The 25,000-nt window shown below is 44.1% G+C and overlaps 2 protein-coding genes across 4 annotated transcripts in view; both read left to right on the top strand.

Moving 5' to 3' along the window:
* Positions 1-3,443, top strand: part of LOC122133028 (dynamin-1-like) — a 4,200-nt gene extending 757 nt beyond the window's left edge. Inside the window, exons 2-3 of one of the 3 annotated variants that reach the window (XR_006152497.1) lie at positions 863-929; positions 3,317-3,400. Coding sequence is in view for 1 of the 3 variants with exons in the window: in XM_042708293.1 (XP_042564227.1) it covers positions 3,317-3,377 (61 nt within the window). In the remaining 2 variants the exon portion in view is untranslated. The other 2 variants (XR_006152498.1, XM_042708293.1) reach the window with 2 other exon arrangements.
* Positions 3,444-9,046: 5,603 nt separating this feature from the next.
* LOC105911416 (regulator of G-protein signaling 3-like) overlaps positions 9,047-25,000 on the top strand; it is a 45,843-nt gene continuing 29,889 nt past the window's right edge. The window contains exons 1-8 of the mRNA XM_031570763.2: positions 9,047-9,524; positions 11,787-11,921; positions 12,261-12,694; positions 16,997-17,047; positions 18,164-18,222; positions 18,589-18,683; positions 19,042-19,110; positions 21,206-21,266. Of these exons, the coding sequence (XP_031426623.1) occupies positions 9,478-9,524; positions 11,787-11,921; positions 12,261-12,694; positions 16,997-17,047; positions 18,164-18,222; positions 18,589-18,683; positions 19,042-19,110; positions 21,206-21,266 (951 nt within the window). The 5' untranslated portion in view covers positions 9,047-9,477. The remainder of the gene's footprint in view (positions 9,525-11,786; positions 11,922-12,260; positions 12,695-16,996; positions 17,048-18,163; positions 18,223-18,588; positions 18,684-19,041; positions 19,111-21,205; positions 21,267-25,000) is intronic.

Below are 25,000 nucleotides of genomic sequence, written 5' to 3'. Positions count from 1 at the left end.
ACTATGAATATTAGTAAACACCTCTGTGTGAAAGGGTGCTAACATATGGAATATTGTTGTTTTTGTGTGATTTCTAAGTGTTAAATTGCTATAGGGTATGTGCATGTTACTGGGTTGCCTTCGACAGCAACCATGGCGCTTGTAATGATCCACAAACCACTCCAACACCAGCACTCCCCCACACCCTTACATAAGCACCCCCTTTAACCTACACCTCTTTTTCCCTACTGACTAACCTGTTTTTCTTTTGTCCATTCAAACACATATCAGTCAACGCTGTTGACAGACACATGATCACTACAGTCGTAGTTTGGTTGGGTTTGGTTGAGTTAACCCTCACAGCAGTGCATACTACAGGTGCATACTACAGGTGCATACTACAGGTGCGCTGTGTCATGGTGGTATGGCTACCTTGCCACACAACCACCGCCAGCCCAAACCTCACCAGGCAGCGGCTGAGTCAGGGATCTGTGCTGGGTGATCTGGCCTCGTATCTGGGCCAGACCTGTGCCGGGTCCGTCTCTTTGATCAGCCGCTACACGTGTTGTCATCCTTCACTTCTTTTGCGTTTCATCTTTCCTGAGACGTCCACTTCCACTTCCTCATCCGATTTCCATCGTTCCCCCTCATTCCCCCTGGCACTCCCCATCCCCAGCTTTGTGCGATCATTCTCTCCTCGCTCCTGTGTCCAGGATGGAGGGCGCTTAGACGAGCATAGCTCCGCTAGCTGGAGAGTACCAGTGTTCTTTACCTGTTCTCTACCTGAACCCTTCCCTCCGTTTCTCCGTTCTTTAACTCCAAATCCTTCCTCTTCTTCCTCTTGCTCTTCCTCTTCTTCCTCACCTTCTCCATCTGCCGCCAGTCCCACGCGACATTGATTCCGGTTATTTTTTCAGAGGTTCTGTAAGTGACCAGTGAGGACACAAATGGTAGGTCTGACCATCACACATTGCTGTTATTGTTGTTGTTGTTGTTGTTGTTTTGTTGTTAGCTGCTGTTGACCAATTGCACGCGGTTGTCTACTCAGCTCAGCTGCTGGGTGGTCTCCATGCTTCATCATCTTCATCATCAATAAGACCTATCTGTGTGTCATTCTCATCATCATCATCTTCATCATCTTCATCATCAATAAGCCCTATCTGTGTGTCATTCTCACACCCCTCCAGCTGACATTCAAATGCTTTTTTAAAGCGCTTAGACTAAGTGTGGTTGTTAATTTCAGGTTTTCAAATATTGTTGTGTCTTTTTTTTTTAATCAGAACCGTGGTTTTAACCGAAAATGACAGTAATACTCTAGAATGTAGAGAAGTAAGCTTTATTAAATGTATGCTTTTGCATAACAACATTTTTTAATTAATCAGCCCCGCAGTGTTAATCATTGACATCCCTTCTTTTAAACCTTGCAGTCTTAATACAGCTACATCAGTGTATCTGTGTGACCTGCCACTAGGTGGTCTTTAGTCTTTGGGCATGTGTGTGATATGGGTGGGCTCTGATTTCATTCATAATCAGCTAGACATTTGTGACTGACTGACATTAGTCATACTGAATATTTAGTTCTAATCTTAGTCGTAGATAAATAACATCGAGGAGTCAGCGCACTTTATGTATAATGTAAGGTGCATGATGTAATGTTCAGGGTCTGGGAGTTCAACATTAATTATTTGACTGATACCATTTTAAAATTTGAAATGAAAATACTATAAAGACAAATCAGAGCATTAATCCATGCTATTAGATGATGTTGCCCATTAGCAGACGACTGTATACATTTTTTCCCCTTTAAACTATCCCAGAAGTTTGTGCATTTGTCATCATAATTATTTACCATTTGTTTGTGTGCATGTCAGCAGCTCATTGATAAGTACTTGTGTTTAGCTGGTCTTGACTTTTTCTTGTCCTCTCTCATCTCCCTGTGTGTGTGTCTGCCTGTTTGTAATATGTGTGTGTGTGTGTGTGTGTGTGTGTGTGTGTGTGTGTGTGTGTGTGTGTGTGTGCCTGTGTGTGTGTGTGTGCCTGTGTGTGCCTGTGTGTGTGTGTGTGTGTGTGTGTGTGTTATGGGTTTGTGTGTCTGCCTGTTTGTCGTGTGTGTGTGTGTGTGTGTGTGTGTGTGTATGTGTTTGTGTACGTGTCCACCACCATCTTCATCCTCCTCTGTGAAGCCGAAGACCTCCAGCCTCCCCAACCCAACCCAGCAGATCCATAAACTGAATAAAGGACTCACACACACACACACACACACACACACACACACACACACACACACACACACACACACACACACACACACACACACACACACATACACAAATCTGTTCCTCCATCTTCACTTCTCTCTCCCATGTGTCATTGCAATCCACCCACTTCCTTTCCAAACACACACACACACACACACGCACAAATGCAAACACATATCCACATATGCCTTGTGTTTAGTTTGCCTTCCTAAAATCACAAAGTGAAACTAATAGGAAATGTATAATAGTAATAATTAATTATTGGGTTAACCCCTAGACATTATCATGTGTAATACTATTTAGTATATAGGAGAACTGTAAACTACCAGCATATGTATAAAGTATGATTGTATGTATTTCGGTATGTATGAACACTGAAATAGCATTCACCCTGGGTATTGAGAACAGACTGCCTGTTTACTATTTGTGTGAGTCATTAGTAATAGAATCACTAGGTGTGTTTCTGTAGATTATTAGAGTATATGTTTAGGCATATTTCTAGCTCAGAATCACCCACACAGTAGGTCCCTGTGGAATAGATCTGACCTTGTCCTGATATGGACCTGCTGGATTCCGTTTGGGTTAGCTGTTATCTGGGATATGAATGCATGCTTAGATTACAGTTTGTGCTGGACCAAGTCTGCCCAAGACTAGGCCAATCTGGATTGTATCTGGATTAAATCTGGATTGGATTTGTATGAAATCTGGATTGGATCTGGGTCATATCAGGGCCAGATCTGTTCAGCTGTGGTGTGTATTCATGAGTGTGTTAGTTCAGGAAGTCCCCTCAGTCTCCTGTATGTGAATGCCGCCCACCAAACCTGCCATTTCTGTGAACCCCGGTGTATCTAAATAAGATGATATGTTATTTTAAATGCCTGTACTGTGAGCTAAACGATGCCAACAGAAATGTAGTTTACAGTAGCATTGGGTGCTTGTGATTGGCAGTGGCCCGTTGTGATTGGAGCAGAGGAGAGGAGGCCTGTGGAGTGGAGCCTCTCCTCTCTGCTGGGTGGTGTGTGTGTCTCGCCTGGTGTCACTCTGACGCTCTTCTCTCTGTCTGCCCCCCCACCCGTCAGCCGGCCCAGCAAAGGAAGCCCCTCCCACGGAGAGAGCCCTCAACACTCATTTGACTCTTAAACACACACCACACCCTCCTCCTCTCATCCTTCCTCTTCCTCTTCTCTTTTCCTATCCTCTAATCACACATCCTCTCTCTTCTCTTCTTCCATCCTCTGATTCATCTCTCCTTTCTTTCTCTCTCCTCCTTTCTTGGTCTCCTTCTGTTCTCTCATCCTGCTCTCCTCTTCTCTCCACCCCCACCTCTTTTCCTGTTCTCTCTTCTCTTTTGTAGCTTACCTCTCCTCTCCACTCCTCTCCACTTCCCCTCTTTCTTTCCTCTCTCTTTCCTCCCTCTCCCTCTGTGTTCCCTCTCTCTTCTGCCACTCTGTCTGAGATGGAGATGTGACTCGTGGACATCAAAGTAACTATGGAAAAGACCCACCTGCCTATCAGCAGTCACAGCCTGCCCTGACAGCCTGCAGTTCCAGAGGGGGACCACCAGGTGGAGACATCTGATGCTGAACAGAAGAAGAAGGGGCTCTCTCTCTCTCTTTCCATACACACTCGCCAGCTGGTCACGGGCCTTTCAAGAATATAAGTGTGTATACCCAGTGTGCATGTATGTACGTGTGTGTATATATGTGTGTGTGTGTGACAGTAGAGTTTTAATTGTTATGAAAATACTGTGTTGTGTTTTCCAATGTGTTTACACAGATATGTATATCAGTAGCCTAGGTATTCTCAGAGTATCCTAACTGCCCCGGATAGAGGCCGGCTCTGGGACAGATGCGGCCCGGATCACGCCAGATCCAGACCAGATCTTTTCCAGAGACCACAACTCTCTGGGTATAATAATATTTATATATATCACTACAGCCTCATAGACACATGCAAGTACGTGAAGAGTCTCACTCTTTCTGCAGCACACGACTGTAGCACTTCTCTTCCACACTGAGTGACAGTGCTCCTGGTGTAGGCAGGTATCAGCTGGAGCCGATCAGCACTCGATTCACCACAAAGTCGTCACATGTTTGGGAGCACTGTGGGGTGTCTGCCTGGCTTCAGTTCATATCCGTTTACATTCACAATATCTAGAGGATTGTGTGCGAGAGGTTGTGTGTTTTATGGGATGTAAATACGAGAATGATATCAGGTGACAGTCACATAGCAGCTAATTCTGGAGCAGCTCCTGGCCCTGACCTGGCAGATCTGATTCTCATTCAGATTCACACCAGATCTGATCCTGATTCTAATTTAGATTCACACCAGATCTGATCCTGACTCTTATTCAGATTCACACCAGATCTGATCCTGATTCTAATTTAGATTCACACCAGATCTGATTCTAATTCAGAGTCACACCAGATTTGATCCTGACTCTAATTCAGATTCACACCAGATCTGATCCTGATTCTAATTCAGATTCACACCATATCAGGGCCAGATCCAATCATGAGTTTGCTGCTTTCTGAAAATGGAATGCACAGTGACGCACAGATGTGTTTGTGTGTATGTGTGTGTATTTGTATATCACTTTACCGCTGATCACAAAGCAAAGTATACACTGGATGTTTGTGTCTATTTAAACAAGTCACAGAGCTTCTAAGTTTGGTCATGTATTTAAGATGCTGCCGATGATACTACTGTTAACATAGGTCACTGGTGCAACAACAATTCTGTAAGTTGTATGTTATGAATATGAATATGAATATAATCGAATGAAATACACCCTCACCTTGTATTTAATACATGTGAAATATAATGACTGTAAATGTTATGAGGAAATATTACTGTCATGTATATTTGTGGTATGTCTATGGGATTTGTGCTTCCCTTGTTTGTAGTGTAGTCAAAATCTTATGATCTTAATTAACACTTAAGTGACTGATGTAGAAAATAAGTCTGGTGTGTTTGTGTGTATGATTGTATGTATAGTAAGTGTGTGTGTGTGCGTGAGAGACAGAGACACAGAGTGTGTGTGTGTGTGTGTGTCTGTGTCTGTGTGCATGTGTATAGATTTATGAACATAAAGACTGTGTATGTAGTCCTGCTGTGGCTTGTACCTTACAGCTGTGGGTGAAATGGCCCTTAAGCGCGGTGAATCTTCACGTGGTGATATTAAAGTTTTGGTGGAAGACCAACAGTGGGCTCTGTCTTTTTCTGTTTTCATTCCATGACAAAGATAAACAAACACTTAAGGATAAACACATATAGAAGGATAATAAAATATATGAGGATAAACTAATTTAAAGACCTCAACATACGAGAACTTCAGTGATGTTAAGAGCGGTTTTGGATGACACACACTACATACACTACAAACATAGCTAAAGTCCTGCCATTTATAAATCAAAAAGATGCTGAAAAACTGATTCATGCCTTTATTTCAAGCCGTCTTGATTATTGTAATGCTCCTTACTGGCCTCCCAAAAAAAACAACTGAGAGACTTCAGCTCATTCAAAACTATGCAGCTCGGCTATTAACCAGAACCAAGAGGAGAGGGCACATTAGTCCAGTTTTAGCTGCTCTGCACTGGCTTCCAGTAACTTTTAGAATTGACTCTAAGGTCCTTCTCCTAATATACAAAGCCCTTAATGGGCTAGGACCAAGTTACATTGCAAACTCCCTAGTCAAATACTTGCCCTCAAGAACACTGCGATCATCGAATGCTGGTTTATTGGAGGTTCCCAGCAAAAGCCGTAAGAAAATCGGAGACGCAGGATTTGTCAATTACGCCCCAGTGCTATGGAACATACTGCCTATAGACATCAGGGAAGCCAGCTCGCTTAACATCTTTAAAAGAAAACTAAAAACGTATCTCTTCACATTAGCCTTTAACTAGCTACCACTTTGCACTATATATATATATAAAAATACTTTAAATTTAATTGAATTTAATTTAATTTAAATCTCTACTGGTGATATTAAGGGGTTAGATTAAATATATCTCTATAATTATAATTATAATTTTATTTTTTTTGCACTATATCTGAGTTATGTTTCTTTGATGTCTATTTTTATGTGCATGTAATTTCTTTGTGCATATTATGTATTTGCTGTAAAGCACTTTGAGCTGCATTCTTTTGCATGAAAGGTGCTATATAAATAAAGTTTTATTATTATTATTATTATTATTACTACACAATGAAGAGGCCTCACACAGCTCTGACCCATAATGCATCACTCTGGTAGCAGCAGACATTTGTCTGTTTAGATACACTAGGCTACGTGTTAATTCGGTAAAGAAACACTCTTTTTGATATTTTTTTTATATATTCGTATACTATTCATACAAGTCACATTAACTATATCAGTTCAATAAACCAGCATAGAAAAATATGGGATATAAAACTACATTGCCATGTCAGTCCCTCATACACAAAATACTGCTTTTTTTCAAGACATCTGGTGATGATGGTGATCTGGTGATGATGCTGGTGGACAGTGAAGGTGTTGGACGGGTTAAGGCCTCCATCTCAAGTGTTTTTTTGTAAAGAGACAATGTGTGTGTGTGTACTGAAAGTGTGTGTTTCAGCATTGAGGTCAGTTACTGTGTCTTTCCCTCCCCCTGTCAAACTGTTTCGTCTCTAGTTCACTCATGTGAAGTGGGTCAACACCACATAACGACACACACACACACTTTAGTGTAAATGCAGCATAACGACAGTGGCATTCTTCTTCTGTTGTTGTAGATCAACACTGCATAATAGTACCATTAAATGCTTCTACTTTACAGATCATCAGCACAAAACATCACACAGAACGCTAAATGATGCCACTGCTGAAGCCCTTTCCTCCTCTACCCATTAATGGTGCCAGTGTCATGACCAAACATGACACCCCCTGCACTGTTTGTCCTCCAGCCATCACTACTCCCAGCACACCTGATAAAACCACGAGGTAACCTGTAATCATGAAGCTCTTGAGATGTTAAATCTGGCGTGTCTGGTTGATCAGCAGTGTCATAAGTTCAGTGTGTGTGTGTGTGTGAGTGTGAGAGTATGTAGAGCAGGGACAAATGGACAATGAGCTGTGCAAAGGAGCAGAATTAAGAAGCCAGCAGTTTAAGGGTTATTCTGGAATCCTTCCCATGCCTTCTTAGAATCTTTCTGACCATTGACCCATAGTGCTTTTCTACTCACAGAGCACTCAAAGTGCTTTACATGTTAATGCCTCAGACATCTACTCATTCACACTCTGATGGCCATGCAAGTCGCCAACTTGCACATCGGGAGCAGTTGAGGGTTCAGTGTCGTGCTCAAGGACACTTCGACTGGAGAAGTCAAAAGTCAGGATCAAACCAGCAACCTTCTGATTGCTGAACGACTCTACCCCCTGAACCACTGTCACCCCAACCAAGCGATGTGGGGTCGCTCAGATGCGACCCCACAGAACAGGAGGTGAAGGATGCGACCCCACAGGGCAGGAGGTGAAGGATGCGACCCCACAGGGCAGGAGGTGAAGGATGCGACCCCACAGAGCAGGAGGTAAAGGAGAGGAAAGTGATCAGCACAGCCGGAGGTCACTAAGCCCTACTGGCACACAATCATCAGCACAGGGAGCACCAGAGGACTGAGGTGTGGTCCTGATGTTTGCACTTCTACTTCTGCTGCTAACTGCTCTTGCTCTTCACCGCTATACTTCTACAGATGCACTTCTAGCTGGATGGGAAGTGTACAGTGCACAATGTGCTGAAATAAATACATAATGAGTTCACCATATACTTTTATGTCTCAGAAGGTAATAGAAATTGGCTGGCACACACAAACACAGACAGACAGATGCACACATACATACACACACACACACACACACACAGACGGACAGACAGCCAGATGCAGACACACACACACACACACACACACACACACACACAGACAGACAGATGCAGACACACACACACACACACACACACACATACAGATGCAGACACACACATACACACACTCACATACACACACACACACAAACACACACACACACACACACTGCCATATTGGCCCCCTGGGAGAAAGAGTTGTTGCCGTGGACACCTCTTCATTGTGTTGTATCTATGCAGCGGCCTTCTCCGTGCCAACTCTGCCATCGGGCAGTGGGGACAAGAATGGGCGTTTGGACAGGGCTAATTGCTCTCATGGAGGCAAGCTGACAATGGCAACTGAGATATAGACACATCTTCGAGACATTTCATTGATTTTTTTTAATCCACTTTGATAGCTTCCTCAGAGACTATAGCATAATTGGGGACTTGACTGTAATGACATCTCTGTCCAGATTAATTCTGTGCGAACTGTACAATACCTAAAGCAATTTGCTTCTCTTTTTGAGGTCGGGCTTGCCTGGTTCAGTACATGGGACTCATAAATCACTGTGGAACCAGATCCGTTGGAGCCCCCCTGAAAAAAAAAAAAAAAAACATGTTTGCGCTTTGACTCGTTTTTCAAGAACTAAGCGCGAACATTCCTCTTTCCCCCAGGCTCAGCTGCAGGACGGTTAATGTTAACACCAGTTCAGCGACAGTGAACAGTTTTCACATGTATCTATATACATTTTTGAAGCTGTTAAGCCTCTTTTCCTCTCACTGATTGTATTATGTGCTTACCGATTTTAATGTCTAATGTCAGGTTGTAGAATATATAGTTGACACATTACCAGCGTAATGGAAAATGATGGGAGTATTTTGAAATATGTTTCCAGGAAAGTTTCCTGAACTCTTTATCTCTGCATTTCCCTCACTGTTAAACTCAAGGGATTTTATCTTCACTATTCACTTACGGTTTTAGGAAGGTTAGCGTTTTTATTTTATTATGACTTGTCCAGCAGTTACAGTTAGGCTACTTGATGTGTACCAATTTTAAAGAAACGAGCTATTTCTATTCAAGTTGTTCAACTTTCCCGTGCACGCCAAAGAAAAGTAGGCAACATGAAATGTAACATCTTGGGAAGTTGCTTCATGGAATAGCTTTTTTGGCGTTTTAAAATAGAGCATTATGATTGGTCGAAATCCCTCCCGTACTCACAGGGGAGCATATGCTCACTTCCTCTTGTTTGGAGGAGGAGGAGGATGGGGAGAAGTTTGGGAATTTGAATGTTCCAGGCGGCAGACCCCGGACTACCAGCCTATGTCTGGAAACTTTGTAGTGTTGTAAAGGAATAAGAAACAAAACAGGAACCAAGATGGAGAACATCAGATCACGTATGATACTGGAGAACAGCGGGAAAAGGTATGTTTTGAGTTTGTTTGTAGGACTGACTGGCGTCTGTGTTCCAACTTGAGTTAGATGATGCATTTCACACTTCATTTGAACATGTTGCATGGTTACAATCAGTCGTGCAGAACTGTAGTGTCCCACACGAAGGCGATGATTGTAAGGCTGAAGTTCAGTCCCCGTGAAATGCTTGGAAGGATTTGTCCATCACCAACACAACAGCTTGGGCTACTGTTGAATCTTTGAACATTAAATCTGTGTTATGATTAAGAGAAGAATCGAGGCGACTGCGAATAGCCGGGGTTTATTTACTCCATTTGTTATTTTTCGATTCTTGCTCAGCGCTATATTCAGTGATACGTCTCCACAAAGTAGGGGCTCCATGTTCAACCAGCGTGAGGGTTGTCCCTCCCCGCCCACCTTTGCTTTTAACAATGAGAGATGTGTAAATTACCTCCACGACAGAGAGATTTGGAGGTAGTAATCCGTCCTCGGCTGTTTGTCTCCCGGGGGGGATCTATGTGTTTTGTGAAGCGGTCAGGCAACAACTCAAGGTCAGGATTAAGATGACAAGAGGTCGCACAAGTCAAATAGCTCTTTAGTTTAAAAAGATACAGAAGAACTCGTAATTATAGCCTATTTCTGACGATGCCTAATTCCAGTTGTGTGCGATTGTGGGAAACTAGAATAAATCAACAGGTTGGGGATGAGTGGCTTCCTCAGTCTAATTACAATTAATGAGGACCATGGTTTAATGGCGTAAAAATCAAATCCTCTGAATGTGACCTTGCCCCGAAGGTTTCTATGCCCCCTCGTTAGGCTGTCAGATACCCCCCCACCTTACTGACACGTTCACTGAGAATCAGATTAAAAGTGCCGGCGGGAGGTTTTAGATATCGCTATGATTTTGGATGGCGCTGGAGCTTTGAACCATGCTAGCCGTCATATAGTTAGTTATATCAGTAATACCGTCACGTAGGTTTACAATTGTACTTTCAGATGTTAATTAAACCAATTTGGATTCCGCTGGAAGACTGGCCCTGAAGGACTCCAGCTGTGCTGCTTTCTCTACCAAAGTTCAGAGCCCTGCTTTATTATTCCAGCTCTGGCAATGCTGTTTTTGACACTTGAAAGAATAGAAAGTAACACAAAACAAAGAAAGACATTGTTTTTTTGTGTTTTTTTTAACCTTCACTAAGTGCTTCTAGTTCAAGGCTCTTTATAAACAAAGACAGACATCCTTTATCATGCATCTCTGCTCTTTGGAAGGGATATCAGCTTAATGTCAGCTCACATTGATCACAGCTGGAAATTGTCCAGGGGTCCCTCACAGTCAGGCTAAATGTTGTATTTAGTTGATGGACTAAGACTGGGTATAAAATAATACATGGTCCTGGAGAAAGTTTATCAATCTGAATGGTATATTTAGAAGAGTGGAGTAGAGTACATGGGTTGATTGGACACTAAAAAGTGTGTTGGTTGTAAAATAATGTTTAAACAAAATGTTCTAACAACTTGTGTTTTTAATGCACTTGGAAACAAGTGGAGGTTATTTAGTTTAATATAATTTCTGCACTGAATCCTCTTTTCTGTGGTCATCAACATGAATGGGGAATGGATGCCTACATACTTCATTGCATGTAGTAGTCTAGTGAAGAAAACAGATGGGCACTATACTATATGTAGGAGTATTATCTTCACGTAGTAGTCTAGTGTCACTACTGTTTATGAATCGGGATTTCGGTAACTGCCGTGTATGCAGTAGACATACATTATAGTAGACTGTTACGTTTTTATGGTTTATCATAGTATTAGGGCCACACAATGCAGGTTTCCTGCGTCATGGATATCATGGCATTTTCAAAATACCATTTCCCAGGCCTGGCAAAATCATGAAATGGAGTACATTTATTGAATGTTTTGGAAAAAGTCATGAAATTAGATTTTATTGTATGTGACGAAAATAATGATAATTGAAATAGTTAATGTGCTCTATCATGGATAATGTCTTGTGTGATTCCCTGCAGCGTGATACAGTTTCCACTTGACTTGTCATAAGTAGTCCATTGGAAAAGGAATGGAAAAGGTTGTTGTTTAATTTGTAATAAAAAATTAGGCCCAACCTATGGAGTAACTTATTCAGTTTTGTGTATTGTAGGTTGTGAAAGGCCATGGAAACTTTATTAAGGGCCCTTGAAAGGTCATGGAAAAGTGAACTGTTGTCAGTGAAAATGGGTAGGAACCGTGGATATGTGATTGTAGTTCTTCCTTCTCCAGAACTTTCTGCAGAGAGCCGAGCTGGACCTTGGATCAGCCGGCTCTGCTGGGGCCATCAGCCAAGAGAGTGCGAAGAGAGAGAACTGAGAGAAGAGGGACAGCGAGACCCCTCGGCCATGTCAGGACGACTAAAAGGTAACTGTTCCGCTGACTGTCCATCCTAGAGACAGAGACCAGAGGACTGTGAAACAGGTCTTGGCCAGAGGTGGCGTGGATCAGGAAGATATCAGGGCTAGGCCCAGACCCAGGGGCAACTGGTGTCTCATGGTGACCCTTCAGCTGGAAACGGGGAGTTGTGTTCCTGGGCCTCAACTGGTAGAGCTGGGTGCCAACAACACCAAGGTCATGGGTTTGACACCCTGGGATCCCACCTACTGATACAGTTGTGTGTTTGTACAATGCTGTATGTAGATGACCAAATGTAAATGTCCTGAATATGCGTCTTCTCTGTTCTTGTTCACTGTATGTTCGTAGCGCTGTTCGGCCTATAGAGGGAGTCCTAACCGAGGCACTGACCCACAAAAGCCCCAGAGCCCAGGTGAAGCTCGCAGTGGTCAAGACCTCACTCAGGAACAAGAATTTAGAACCAGAGCCTATGCAGAGGAACAAAGAACAGTGGCCAGAGTGGAAGAACACAGAACTGTGTCACATGAGGAGGAACTCACAACTGGCGCTCATGACAAAGAACACAGAACAGTATTTTATGAGGGAAATTCAAGAACCTGCTCCTATGAGGAAGACTTTAGAACCTGGTTCCGTTAAGGAGAATGTAGAGCCTGTTCCAGTGAGGGAGAACAGGAAACCTGCAGCGGTTAGGAGCACCACAGAACCGGGTCCCTTGCAGAAGAAGCCAGAACCTGCTCCAAAAAAGAAGAGGAAGATTCACCCCTCTGGATTCAAGGGCAGAGGTAAATAATCTAGTGTTTCTGTTGTAGCTAGTAGAGCAAGGTGCTAACAGCACCAAGATTATGGCTTTGCAACCCAGGGAGCAACCCGAATGATACAAATGTAGATCTACAGTTGTAGAAATGTAGAACAATTTAGATCTACAGTTGTAGAAATGTAGATCTACTGTAATTCACAATTCACAATCTGTGTTTCTGGTTGCCAGTGTCTGAATTTTTTTTTTTTTAATTGTTCCCGATGACGAGAGAGCGATGCGGCTGCCTACAGTAAGACGCTGCATGGACACATGCCCTAAGCCAGTTCCCAGGGGGCAGCCGAGTCTGTGTGGCACTGATCTGGGCCAGATCCGAACCAACATCCTCCCCCATGCATTATACTGTGTGGTGATATGGACCACTAGCGGCTGTAGGACAGGTTATGGGCATTACTTCATAGTGTACAAAGTGCTGTCCGCTGTGATGCAATGGGTTGGCCAACAGATGGCACTATAGCAGATACATTTAAAGAGAGGGTCTCGCCTGAGAAAAGTAAACGTTTATATTAATAATTAAGACATGCAATGAATTAAAAGCCGCTATTAAGTACCGTCCTCTGTATTCCCTTATGCGCTCTACAGGAGATGTGTATTCTGTGTGCCAGCCACACAAATTGGTGATGGTGATTAAGTGTGATGACTTAAAAATGACCAAAAAAGGCAAATGTGATGACTGTGATGCCTCTCTGATGAAATGTTGACTAGTTATTTTACTAAACACTAAAAAATATTTTTGTAAAGTAAGAGACAAAAAATATACAGTATCTGTTTTTATTTGTTTGATTATGGACTTGAAGATTGTAAAACATGCCTGGGTTCTGAACAGCGCTAATCTCCTGCTAGCGCCTGCATTGGCCCAGGAGCATGTATTCATTAGCCCAGTCACCTAGCGCTGTCTCCCTGTCCCTCGGAGGCTGTTCACACCTGGCACTGACATGTGTCTTGGGTGATCAGATCACAGGTAGACAGCTCTTAGGATGTCAGTTCACATCTGGCATTACAGTGCGTCTCCACTTTTCTCTCGAGGGACCATATGTGACCGGATCTCACTACCCTGTCCTATACACTCTTAGGTAAAACTAAAGTAATTTTCATTACGATGTGGAACAATATCTGTAGTATTATTTTTAAATTGTCCTATGCATAATAATGGGAAACTTTAGGATTTTTTAAAACTTAGGCCCTACTTTCCCATCTTTGGGAGTTTCCCTTTAAAATTGGTTTAAAAACAACCCATGCTATTTAAAAGTCTAATTAACCTTATTAAAATTAAACAATAAAATATGTATAAACTGTGTTTAAATTATACACATACTCATAAAAACACGTCTTGGACAAAGCCAGCTTTGAGTATGTAGTGATGGTCTTGCAGAGGACATCAGTGAAGTAGGAGATACGTTCACTTACACACTGCTAAAAGAATGTGGCCCAGACCACCTCGGAATCTGGTCCGAGTGATCGGGTCTCAACGCGTCTTGAATGCATTCACACCCTTATTTAATGTTGTCCATTTGTGGTTGAATCACCCAAGACGCATGTTAATGCCAGGTGTGAACAGGGCCTCAGATAATATCTTAATGCAGCTCCTACCAGGCCTTACTTCCAGTAAGCGTTTCTGCCTGATGGGCATCCACACAATAGCTTAATATGTTTGAGTGTGTGAAAGGCAGTGGTGGCTCCTTGGGCCATTGTGTCAGACACAATTGTGCCCAAGGCTTCCTGGTGAGTGTAAACATTAGAGGAGAGGGAGTGAGGGACTGCAGGGCACTTCACTTCCTGCTTTGGGCACTGCACTTCCTCTTTGGGTAATGAGTGACTCGGAGAGTCTCAAGTCCATTAACCGTCAGCCAGGAGTGGCCAGAGAAGGAGGCGTGTGTGTGTTGTGTGTGTCTACGAGAGTAAGAACTGACTGTGGGTGTGTGACTATGAGAGTAAAAGAGCTGATTGTGGGTGTGTGTATGTGTGTGTGTGTGTGTGTGTCTATGAGAGTAAGAGCTGATTGTGTGTGTGTGTGTGTGTCTGTGAAAGTAAGAACTGACTGGGTGTGTCTGTGTGTGTGTGTCTATGAGAGTAAGAGCTGATTGTGTGCGTGTGTGTGTGTGTGTGTGTGTGTGTGTGTGTGTGTGTGTGTGTGTCTATGAAAGTAAGAACTGTGTGTGTGTGTGTGTGTGTGTGTGTCTATGAAAGTATGAACTGGGTGTGTGTGTGTGTGTGTCTATGAAAGTAAGAACTGACTGTGGGTGTGTGACTATGAGAGGAAGAGCTGATTGTGTGTTTGTGTGTGTGTGTGTGTTTTCACTGCACCCCTCAGACACACACATAGTGCTGCTCTGCCACGGAGCACGTACGTATCACATGGAATCCCAGGAGCGGAGCCTAGCTCTGAAAGCAACTTCCTGTATGCCCATTAGTTACTGGAAGAGATGAGATTACCGAGCACCTCCGCATTTAAGCTCGCCCCCACTCACACAACCCTTCCTTCATGTGGAGACCTCACCCATAGAATCAGAGACTAATTCCAATTCATGACCTCACCCCTCCCTATCGCTCCAGTGCTGTCGGACTACTGGTGTATTCTATACAGTATGTGTGCATTCCATTCATATAAAGGTTCTACACAGACGTAGATAATGGTAATTCATGGTCATCTCCGTGGAAACAGACGTAGATAATGGTAATTCATGGTAATCTCCATGGAAATGTAATAATTCTGGACCATCTGTGCTTGCAGGAGTAGTGAGGGTTATTGACATGGGCAGCGTAACTATGTCCAGTCCAGCTTGGATTGGAGAATGATGGCAGTGCATTTTGCCTATCAAAATTTGTACGAAATTATTTTGAAAATAATATATCTTGCTGTGTTGCTAAAATGGTTAGATATACTTAAGTGAACTAATATATCTGAATCTGAACAGACTTAGATGTTGTAGGGTTGGAGGGAAATTGAGCTTTAGCTGTTGTTTTAGTCAACAGCAGATCCATTGTGGAGTCCATGTTTGGAAGAGTGGTGGTGTGTTTGTGTGATCGGGCCAGCCTGGTGTTTGTCTGCTCTGCATTTGAACTGTGGCCTCTGTTGCTGCTGCTGGGGGGTGTGGTCAATGTGGACGCTCTGCTGTCAATCAAGACGCGCTGCAGGAGAAAGAACTCATTGTTTGCTGCAGCAGCATGTTGAGTTAGCCCCGCCCCTATTTCACTTTCTCCCCCATTCAAACGCCCCCTCCTCCCCCTCAGCCAATAAGAACAGGCGAGAGCTGTCATTTATTCAAAATGAAAAGGCGGGTAGGAGCTCTGCTGTTGTCTGTATAATCACCACCTGGAATGGGTGCATCTGCTCACAGTAACACAACCAACCTAGGCAGACCTGACCCCACGAGGCACTCTGGGGTATAATAGCAGGTTAAAGAGGTTCACACTTCACACTTCTCCCTGTTGATCAGGGTGCGTCCACATTATTTGGAGATTTCTGGTACTATGGACTGCCAGGTTGTGCCCCAAAGGCTGCCAGCCTGTTCTGACCGACCACAGACTTCCTTGCTTGTGTTGCGAGCGGTTGGTGAGTTCTGTTCGCTCTCATTGCCGTCATTCTTTGTGTGTTTTTGAGCCATTGCAGTGGCTGGCTGTGTAATGAGTTACATATTTACAGTAGACTGTGTGGGTGTGCGTCCGTGTGTGTGTGTGTCTGTGTTTTGGGTGACGCTTGCTGACAGCGCAGTACTTAGCCTACATTCTCCAGATGTTCCGCGGTCCAAACTTTTTTTTCCTTCACGTACAAACGCCCCACTTCTCAGTTCGGCTCTTTCTCTTTGGAATCGAGTCAGTTGACCGTGTGTGTGTGTGTGTGTGTGTGTGTGTGTGTGTGTGTGTGTGTGTGTGTGTGTGTGTGTGTGTGTGAGTGTGAGTGTGAGTGTGAGATGTCTCTTTGGGATTGAGTCAGTTGACCGTGTGTGTGTGTGGGATGTCTCTTTGGGATTAAGTCTGTTGGTTGGTCTGCATCCGGCTGCAGTGTCACTGAAACTAGCAGTGTTTGTATTCCGTTAGTGTGGTCCATTACGCGTGTTCTCTTGGAAGATGGTATGAATTTGTGTGTGTGTGTGCGCGCGTTTACGTGCATGCATGTTTTGTTTTGCTCTGTGTGAGTGTGTATGTATGAGTGAGACAGAGAGCAGGTTAGTTGTGTGTGTGTGTGTGTGTGTGTGTGTGTGTGTGTGTGTGTGTGCACTGCCATGACCCATATGTGCTAAATTGGCTGTGTGCTTGTTTATATCCACAGGCCAGCTGAAGCTGTCTGTCTCACCTGAGAATGGTCGGCTCTCTCTGCGCGGTAAGTAGACCGTAGACGGAGTCACGTGACTGAGCTGTTCCCTGCTGTAGACTACTTTAACACGAGCACAGGCTTCAGGCCTCAGGACCTCTTCACTGCTTAAGACACTAACACTGTGTTGTCCCGTCATTGTGCTCAGTCTGGCTGCTTTTGACATCAATGTTTTCAATGTTATATGTTTGCTGTGAAATTATATGTTTTATATATATATACACAATGCTATATGTTTACTGTTGTCTGATAAATAGGTTGTGATGTAATGTTCTGACCTAATAATAAAAAGTTGTATTTATTTATTTATTTTTTATCCGGTTCGTCATCATGCAGATATGGACTTGTGTTGTCACGCACATGGGCTTGTCAGGGGCTTGAGTCTCCTTCTCCCACGTTAAGCGGTTCGCCATCTCTCATATAACATCACGTCACGTCATGCCTCTTTCCATATCTCACGTCACTCACTCTAGTCTCAACCAGTGATCAGCAGCGTCTCCCCCTGGCATGAGCTTGACTCATACAGTTTCAGCTCACCATCTCTCACGGAATGTGACGTAACTCGAAATCTCAACTCGGCTGCCCTCACGTTGCGTCACGCGACTCACAACACACTTCAGTGCAGCTACGTGACCATGTACATACATGCGTATGAACATTAACGTATATCAGTATGCACATAAAGCTGATGCAGCTCAACTGGTAGAAAGACGTGCTGACAGTCCCCAGATCATCGGTTTGACACACTTAGGCAGTAAAACTGTACTGTATTGTCGTTTCATTTTGGATGAAAGCATCTACTAAGTAAATAAAGTAAAATATTAGTAAATATGCGCATATTAAATGTAAATATACATCAGTATGTTGAACTCTCCATGGCTATCTGTAAAACTCTCCATCTGTATCTGTATCTGTATCTGTAAAGCGCTATCTGTAGAACTCTTCATCTCTATCTGCAGTACTCTCTGTCTGTAGAACTCTCCATCTCTGTCTGTAGAACTCTCCATCTCTGTCTGTGTCCATCTGTAAAAGTGTCTGCCAAATGAATAAATGTAAATGTGAAATCTTGTGTGTATCTCATGTCACTCACTGTCTCAACCTTCTCCCACCATTTCTCTCCATCAGTCATGGAAGCCAGAGGTCTTCAAGGGAAGCGCCACAGACCATGTGACTCGTATGTGAAGGTGTGTGTGAGTGTGTGTGTGTGTGTGTGTGTGTGTGTGTGTGTTGGCCTGAACAGAGGGGGATAATGCAGCCGTGAGCCATAAACCCTATAAGAGCTGTGTGTCATCATCACAGACAAGAAGGCAGATATGAACGTGGTGTGATAAATAGATACACCTCACTGCCCCAACCACAGTTACTTCAGCTACATCATATGTTGGTGTTTATATTCTTACATTGTCAATTTGACTGCCTTTTTTAATTAATTTTGCAAATCATTGAATGTTACGTAAAGAAAGTGAAAAATAAGGTTGTGTGTATTTAAATGTGTTTATAGCACAAATAAATGCATCTTTCCCTTCTATCCTAACCCTGTTTCCCCACAGCTAGCCGTGGTGCCAGATGCTGATCACACCAAGCGCTGGAGGACCAGGACCATCCTGGATTGCACGACTCCCACCTTCAATGAGACCTTTGTGCTGTAAGCGACCTTAAACTGACCTAATCATGTGACACAACACACACTAGAAACACAGTCCCTGAGGCCCATGTGATGCAACACACACCAAAAAAACACAGAGGCCCATGTTATCTACCCTAACTTATCCCCCTGTCACCTCTTATCATACCAGCTCCCGTAACGCCTTGTCAGGTCATGTCACAGTCAAAAACACATTTCAATGGAAAGAACCAGTTCATTGGAGATGAACCAGTGGTTCCCTGGCAACTGAAGGGTTCCTAGATAGAGTCCGGCTCCAGCTGTCCTTGCGCTCAACCGCCCCTATGTTTGTGATGGTGGCCTCTGGGTCTGCTGAATGCCAACTGTGGTTCTGTTACAGGGACCTGGGAGCGGAGGATCACCACAAGAGGATACTGGTGACCATGTGGAACCGCAGCAGGACTTCCAGGTGGGCTGAGAAGAGCTGTGATGGCTTTGGAAGATGGAAGCACACATGCATCCCTCATGCACACACACATGCATCCCTCATGCACACACACACACATGCATCCATCATGCACACACACACATGCATCCATCATGCACACACACACACACATGCATCCCTCATGCACACACACACACACACATGCATCCCTCATGCACACACACACACACATGCATCCATCATGCACACACACACACACATGCATCCATCATGCACACACACACACACATGCATCCATCATGCACACACACACACACATGCATCCCTCATGCACACACACACACATGCATCCCTCATGCACACACACACACACACATGCATCCCTCATGCACACACACACACACACACACATGCATCCCTCATGCACACACACACACACATGCATCCCTCATGCACACACACACACATGCACACACACACACACACACACACACACACACACACACACACACACATGCATCCCTCATGCACACACACACACATGCATCCCTCATGCACACACACACACATGCATCCCTCATGCACACACACACACACACATGCATCCCTCATGCACACACACACATGCATCCATCATGCACACACACACACACACACACACATGCATCCATCATGCACACACACACACACACACATACATCCATCATGCACAGACACACACACATGCATCCATCATGCACACACACACACATCCATCATGCACACACACACACACACATGCATCCCTCATGCACACACACACACACATGCATCCCTCATGCACACACACACATGCATCCCTCATGCACACACACACACACACACACACATGCATCCCTCATGCACACACACAGTCAGGTGTGATGGCGGCAGGGATATAGTTTCCAGGTTCGGGGAGCAGACGTCCCCAACTTGTGTATTTATGAGTTGAACCAGCTGACTTCATTCAGTACCGTCGCCTCAGGGCTGTGCTGTTTGGCTTATTCACAAGCTCGTCCCAAAGGGCAGAGGAGAATTCTGACTTCCTTAACTAGGACCTGTTGACCCCCTGCTAAAGAGTCCTTGACAGCACACTGAAAGCCCTGAAGCACACTGTAGTCTTTTTGTAGGCCACTGCTCAACATTAAACCTCCAAACCCCTTGGACCCGGCCATCTTCGGTAGCATGCTACCTTACTTAGCCCTTGTTGCGCTCTAATAACACCATAAAGTACAACTGAACACAATAAACCTTGACGTGTAACAGCACTTGTACAACCCCAAACTTTACCTTAATCCTAACTCTACCCCTTAATCCTAGTTTCATACAAGGTGTATCAGTGTGCTGCCTGCCCTTGTCACAGTGACATGAGGAGTGTGGCTGTGTGCATTATCAACTCTGAGTGCAGTGTTTGCCTGCAGCCTGGCTTACCGTAGGAAACGCGATGCTCAGATCGATCTGATGCTCCTGGATTAGGCAGAAATGAGACGCTCCATTGATTTCAGAGGTTCTCAGGAAGATTTCACTGCGGCATGTTTACATTCTGTCTGCTCCAGTTAGCATGGCTTCTGTTTCATGTAGGTTGAATGTGCATGTTTATATGTGCAGTGCTCAGTACATTTGATGTGTGTGTGTGTGTGTGCACACTATGCATATGTGTCATACTGTGTGAGACTGTGTGTGTGCTGTTTTTGTGAGTATGTTGTGTGTTGACCTGAGTGAACTATCTCTGTAATTATGTGTAAGCATGCTGAATGTTTGGTTGCTCTGTGTGTGTGGGTGTATTTCCTTCTCTTGTTTGTGTGTGTGTGTGTGTGTGTGTGTTTCTTATATACGTGTGCGTATATGTTTGTGTGGGGGGTTGTGTGTGTGTGTGTGTGTGTGTGTGTGTGTGTGTGTGTGTGTTTGATATGCATGTGGGTGTGAGAGTACTTGCTTGTTTTTTTTGTGTGTTTGATATATGCGTGTGCCTGTGTACTTGTGTGTGTGTGTGTGTGTGTGTGTGTGTGTGTGTGTGTGTGTGTGTGTGTGTGTGTGTGTGTGTGTGTGTGTACCAGGACATATGTGATGATTATATGATGATTATTTCCCTCCTCAGGCGCAGTGACCTCTTGGGCTGCATGAGTTTTGGCATCCACTCTCTCATCACTGCACAGAAGGTCAGTCTGTGGGTCTGTTGGGCTTGTTTTGCAAACCCTGTATTTATGCTGATGATACTTCTACGCATCTTCTTAATGTGTCATGCTCTCTTTTAAGATATTTTCCCTCACATGCCTCAAACATGGCCTTCACTTAATGGCTCATTGACGTAACTTAAAATAAACAGCTATTTCAATGGCACCCGAATGGTACACATTCACCAAAAACATTCACATTCACCAAAAACATTTTAATTAAAATAAAAGTTCCTACTTTTTTGGTGGCCTTTGGGCCTCAGCTGCATGTCAGCCATGATTGTTTTGCAGCTTAGCACCTTTGTTCTCTCGTATAAATGGTATAGCAACGTGCAAACGGTATCGGGATCAACATTTCCAGTTATACCTATATTACAGTGTATACCGATATTACAGTGTACTGTTATTCCTATATCACTATGAACAGTTAAACCTATATCACTATGAACAGTTAAACCTATATCACTATGAACAGTTATACTTATATCTCTATGAACAGTTATTCCTAAATCACTATGAACAGTTAAACCTATATCACTATGAACAGTTAAACCTATGCTATCAGTGGGAAACTAAGTGGACCTGTGGCCCAGGTTGAGAAACTTTAAACGTGTGCAAACGTTGGTTGAGTTGTTGCTGTTATACCAGTGCAGTGAGTTAAGGAGTAGATGAGGCATTCAGTAGGAGTCCAAGGGGACGTGTGGTCTGGTTCACTTTAAACAGCTGCCAACAGAGACACACACACACACACACACACACACACACACACACACCTGAGCCCTTTCACTTGAGGGCTGAAAGTGTGAGAGAGGATGGCATTGCAGTCCGGTGTTCTGTCAGACAAGCGGGCTATTACAAACCACAGACCCCCCCCCCCATCCCTCCACACACACACACACACACACACACACACACACACACACACACACACACTTCACACACTCCCACTCCACACACTCCCACTCCCACTGAAAGTCACACTTACTGCTGTCAGCCCTCATCAAGAGAGGGGCAAATGATGGGGTGAATCACAGGGCAGCCTCACCACAATCTACCGTGAGCGTGAAACTGCTGTCACCATGGCTACCAGAGGACTTCTTGCACAGCTGGTCAGCCTTGTGTGTGTGTGCGTGTGTGCGTGTGTGTGTGTGTGTGTGTGTGTGCGTGCAGACTCCACACACAAAGGCTGATGCTAAAATGAAGGTGTTTTGGACTGAAACACATGTTGAAAAAGTGTAAGGACCTTACATAACAAAGACACACAGAGATTCACATTTGGGGCTTAGCCGTCCTCAGTATTGCCCGTTTGAAAATATTATTTTAATAAGCTCCATGGTTCTGTCAGCCAATGCCCGCTGATGTACATTAACTGGTGTATGTCACTGAATAAATTCTGTTTCTAATTGTTCCAATGAAGTTGTTGTTGTTGTGAACATTAAGGGAAGTAGGGAAAGTGATACTTTTTCATTTTGCAGTCATTTCACATTTCCCAATTTTGCATGACGCTCAGCTGTAAAAAGACTACAAAGTTGTGTAAGAATTTAGATGGGGTTTATCAGGAGCCTCGCATTCTTATTGAACAAAGGTGGAGTCAGTATAAGGTTGGATTAGACTGTTTTTGATTGGATGGAGTAGTCATTATGAGCCTCTCATCGTGATTGGATAAAGATTGAGTTATTACTAGCGCCTTCTGCTGATTGGCTAAAGATTGAGTTATTACTAGCGCCTTCTGCTGATTGGATAAAGATTGAGTTATTCATAGCGACCTTCTGCTGATTGGATGAAGTTTGGTCAGTGTGAGCCTCTGTGTGTTGATGGAATGAAATGGTGAAACGGTAGCGGTCGGTTTTGTGATCACCAACTGGTGGTGTTCAGGTTGGTACCTCACCAGTGGTGTTCAGGTTGGTACCTCACCAGCGGTGTTCAGGTTGGTACCTCACCAGTGGTGTTCAGGTTGGTAAACAGTCACCAGTAAATCACCAGTGGTGTTCAGGTTGGTAAACAGTCGCCGGTAAATCACCAGTGGTGTTCAGGTTGGTAAAGAAAGAAATATAGATAGATAGATGGATACTTTATTTATCCCGAGGGAAATTTAGGACATCCAGTAGCTCAGTGGTTCCCAAACTTTTTACAGTCCCGTACCCCTTCAGACATTTAATCTCCAGCTGCGTACCCCCCCCCTGTTGAAAAATTTTTTTCCTTTTCACCTTTTACTTTAATTCCGTTTTAATCCGTTTCGGCTCATTTTGTTCACCCAGAGGTAGATTGATGGCTTAAAATGAGTGAATAACACAAGTGACCCAAACCTTCTAAGGTTGTTGTTTGCCAGCCATCAACAGAACAGAAGACTAAAAAAACATTATTTGCAGACGATTGGGGAGATGAGCAAATTCATTTGACAGGCTACGGAGGTCTGTGTTGAATAGAGGGGCGTGGCCGGAGCGGAGTTCAGCACAGATGTGACATTTTCTCAGTGGTTTTGTTTTCTAATTAATGCTTGTTCATCGTTGCGATCGTTGTTGTGTTTATAAGAAAGAAATACAGACTTGCAGGACAAAATACAGGGGAATTTGGGCGATTTTTATGCACAAAATGATGTTTCCGTCTGAAAGTTGCAATTCTGTTTCAAACGGTACATTCTGCAAATTCCGTCCGTTTTCTGTTATCGCGGAAATTTTCGCCCCGCGTACCCCCTGAACCACTTCGCGTACCCCTGGGGGTACACGTACCCCAGTTTGGGAACCGATGCAGTAGCTTATACAACTCACAAACACACGTACACAAATCACATATACATAGGGAGAACATAATAAAAATAAGTGGGGTGGTAACAGATACAAGAATGGGTCTGACCCTATGGTACAATATGCATGGTTGGATTACTCTTTCAAAAGGAAGGAAAACACTCAAGTCAAAGAAAGAAAGAAAAGTAAATCGTGTCAGGAGAAGAAATCAAATATTTTCATTTTTATGAATCTAAGAATTATTGAAAAGTCATCACCACACAATCCGTGCCCGTGCCCCATTGTCTTCCTAAATAATTGGAGGTTGTTATTGGCCGTCCAGTCATTTCCAGGCGGGTGATGGGCTGATGAGTATCCAGTGGCGTGGATGCGCTGTGTGTGTGTGAGAGTGTGTGTGATGGTGAGCTGTGTGTGTGTGAGGATGTGTGTGTGTGATGGTGGGCTGTGTGTGTGATGGTGGGCTGTGTGTGTGTGTGAGGGTGTGTGTGTGTGATGGTGGGCTGTGTGTGTGAGGGTGTGAGGATGTGTGTGTGTGTGTGATTGTGAGCTGTGTGTGTGTGCGGGTGTGTGTGATGGTGAGCTGTGTGTGTGTGTGTGTGAGGATGTGTGTGATGGTGGGCTGTGTGTGTGTGTGTGTGAGGATGTGTGTGTGAGGGTGTGTGTGATGGTGGGCTGTGTGTGTGAGGATGTGTGTGTGTGTGTGTGAGGGTGTGTGTGATGGAGAGCTGTGTGTGTTTGTGAGGGTGTGTGTGATGGTGAGCTGTGTGTGTGATGGTGGGCTATGTGTGTGTGAGGGGTGTGTGTGATGGTAGGCTGTTTGTGTGTGTGTGATGGTGGGCTGTGTGTGTGTGTGTGTGTGTGTGTGTGTGATGGTGGGGCTGTGTGTGATGGTGGGGCTGTGTGTGATGTTGGGGCTGTGTGTGATGGTGGGCTGTGTGTGTGTGATGGTGTGTGTGTGAGGGGTGTGTGTGATGG

Source organism: Clupea harengus, chromosome 7 (genome assembly GCF_900700415.2).
Source record: "Clupea harengus chromosome 7, Ch_v2.0.2, whole genome shotgun sequence".
NCBI lineage: Eukaryota > Metazoa > Chordata > Actinopteri > Clupeiformes > Clupeidae > Clupea > Clupea harengus.
This window is presented reverse-complemented; position numbering and strand designations above follow the sequence as displayed.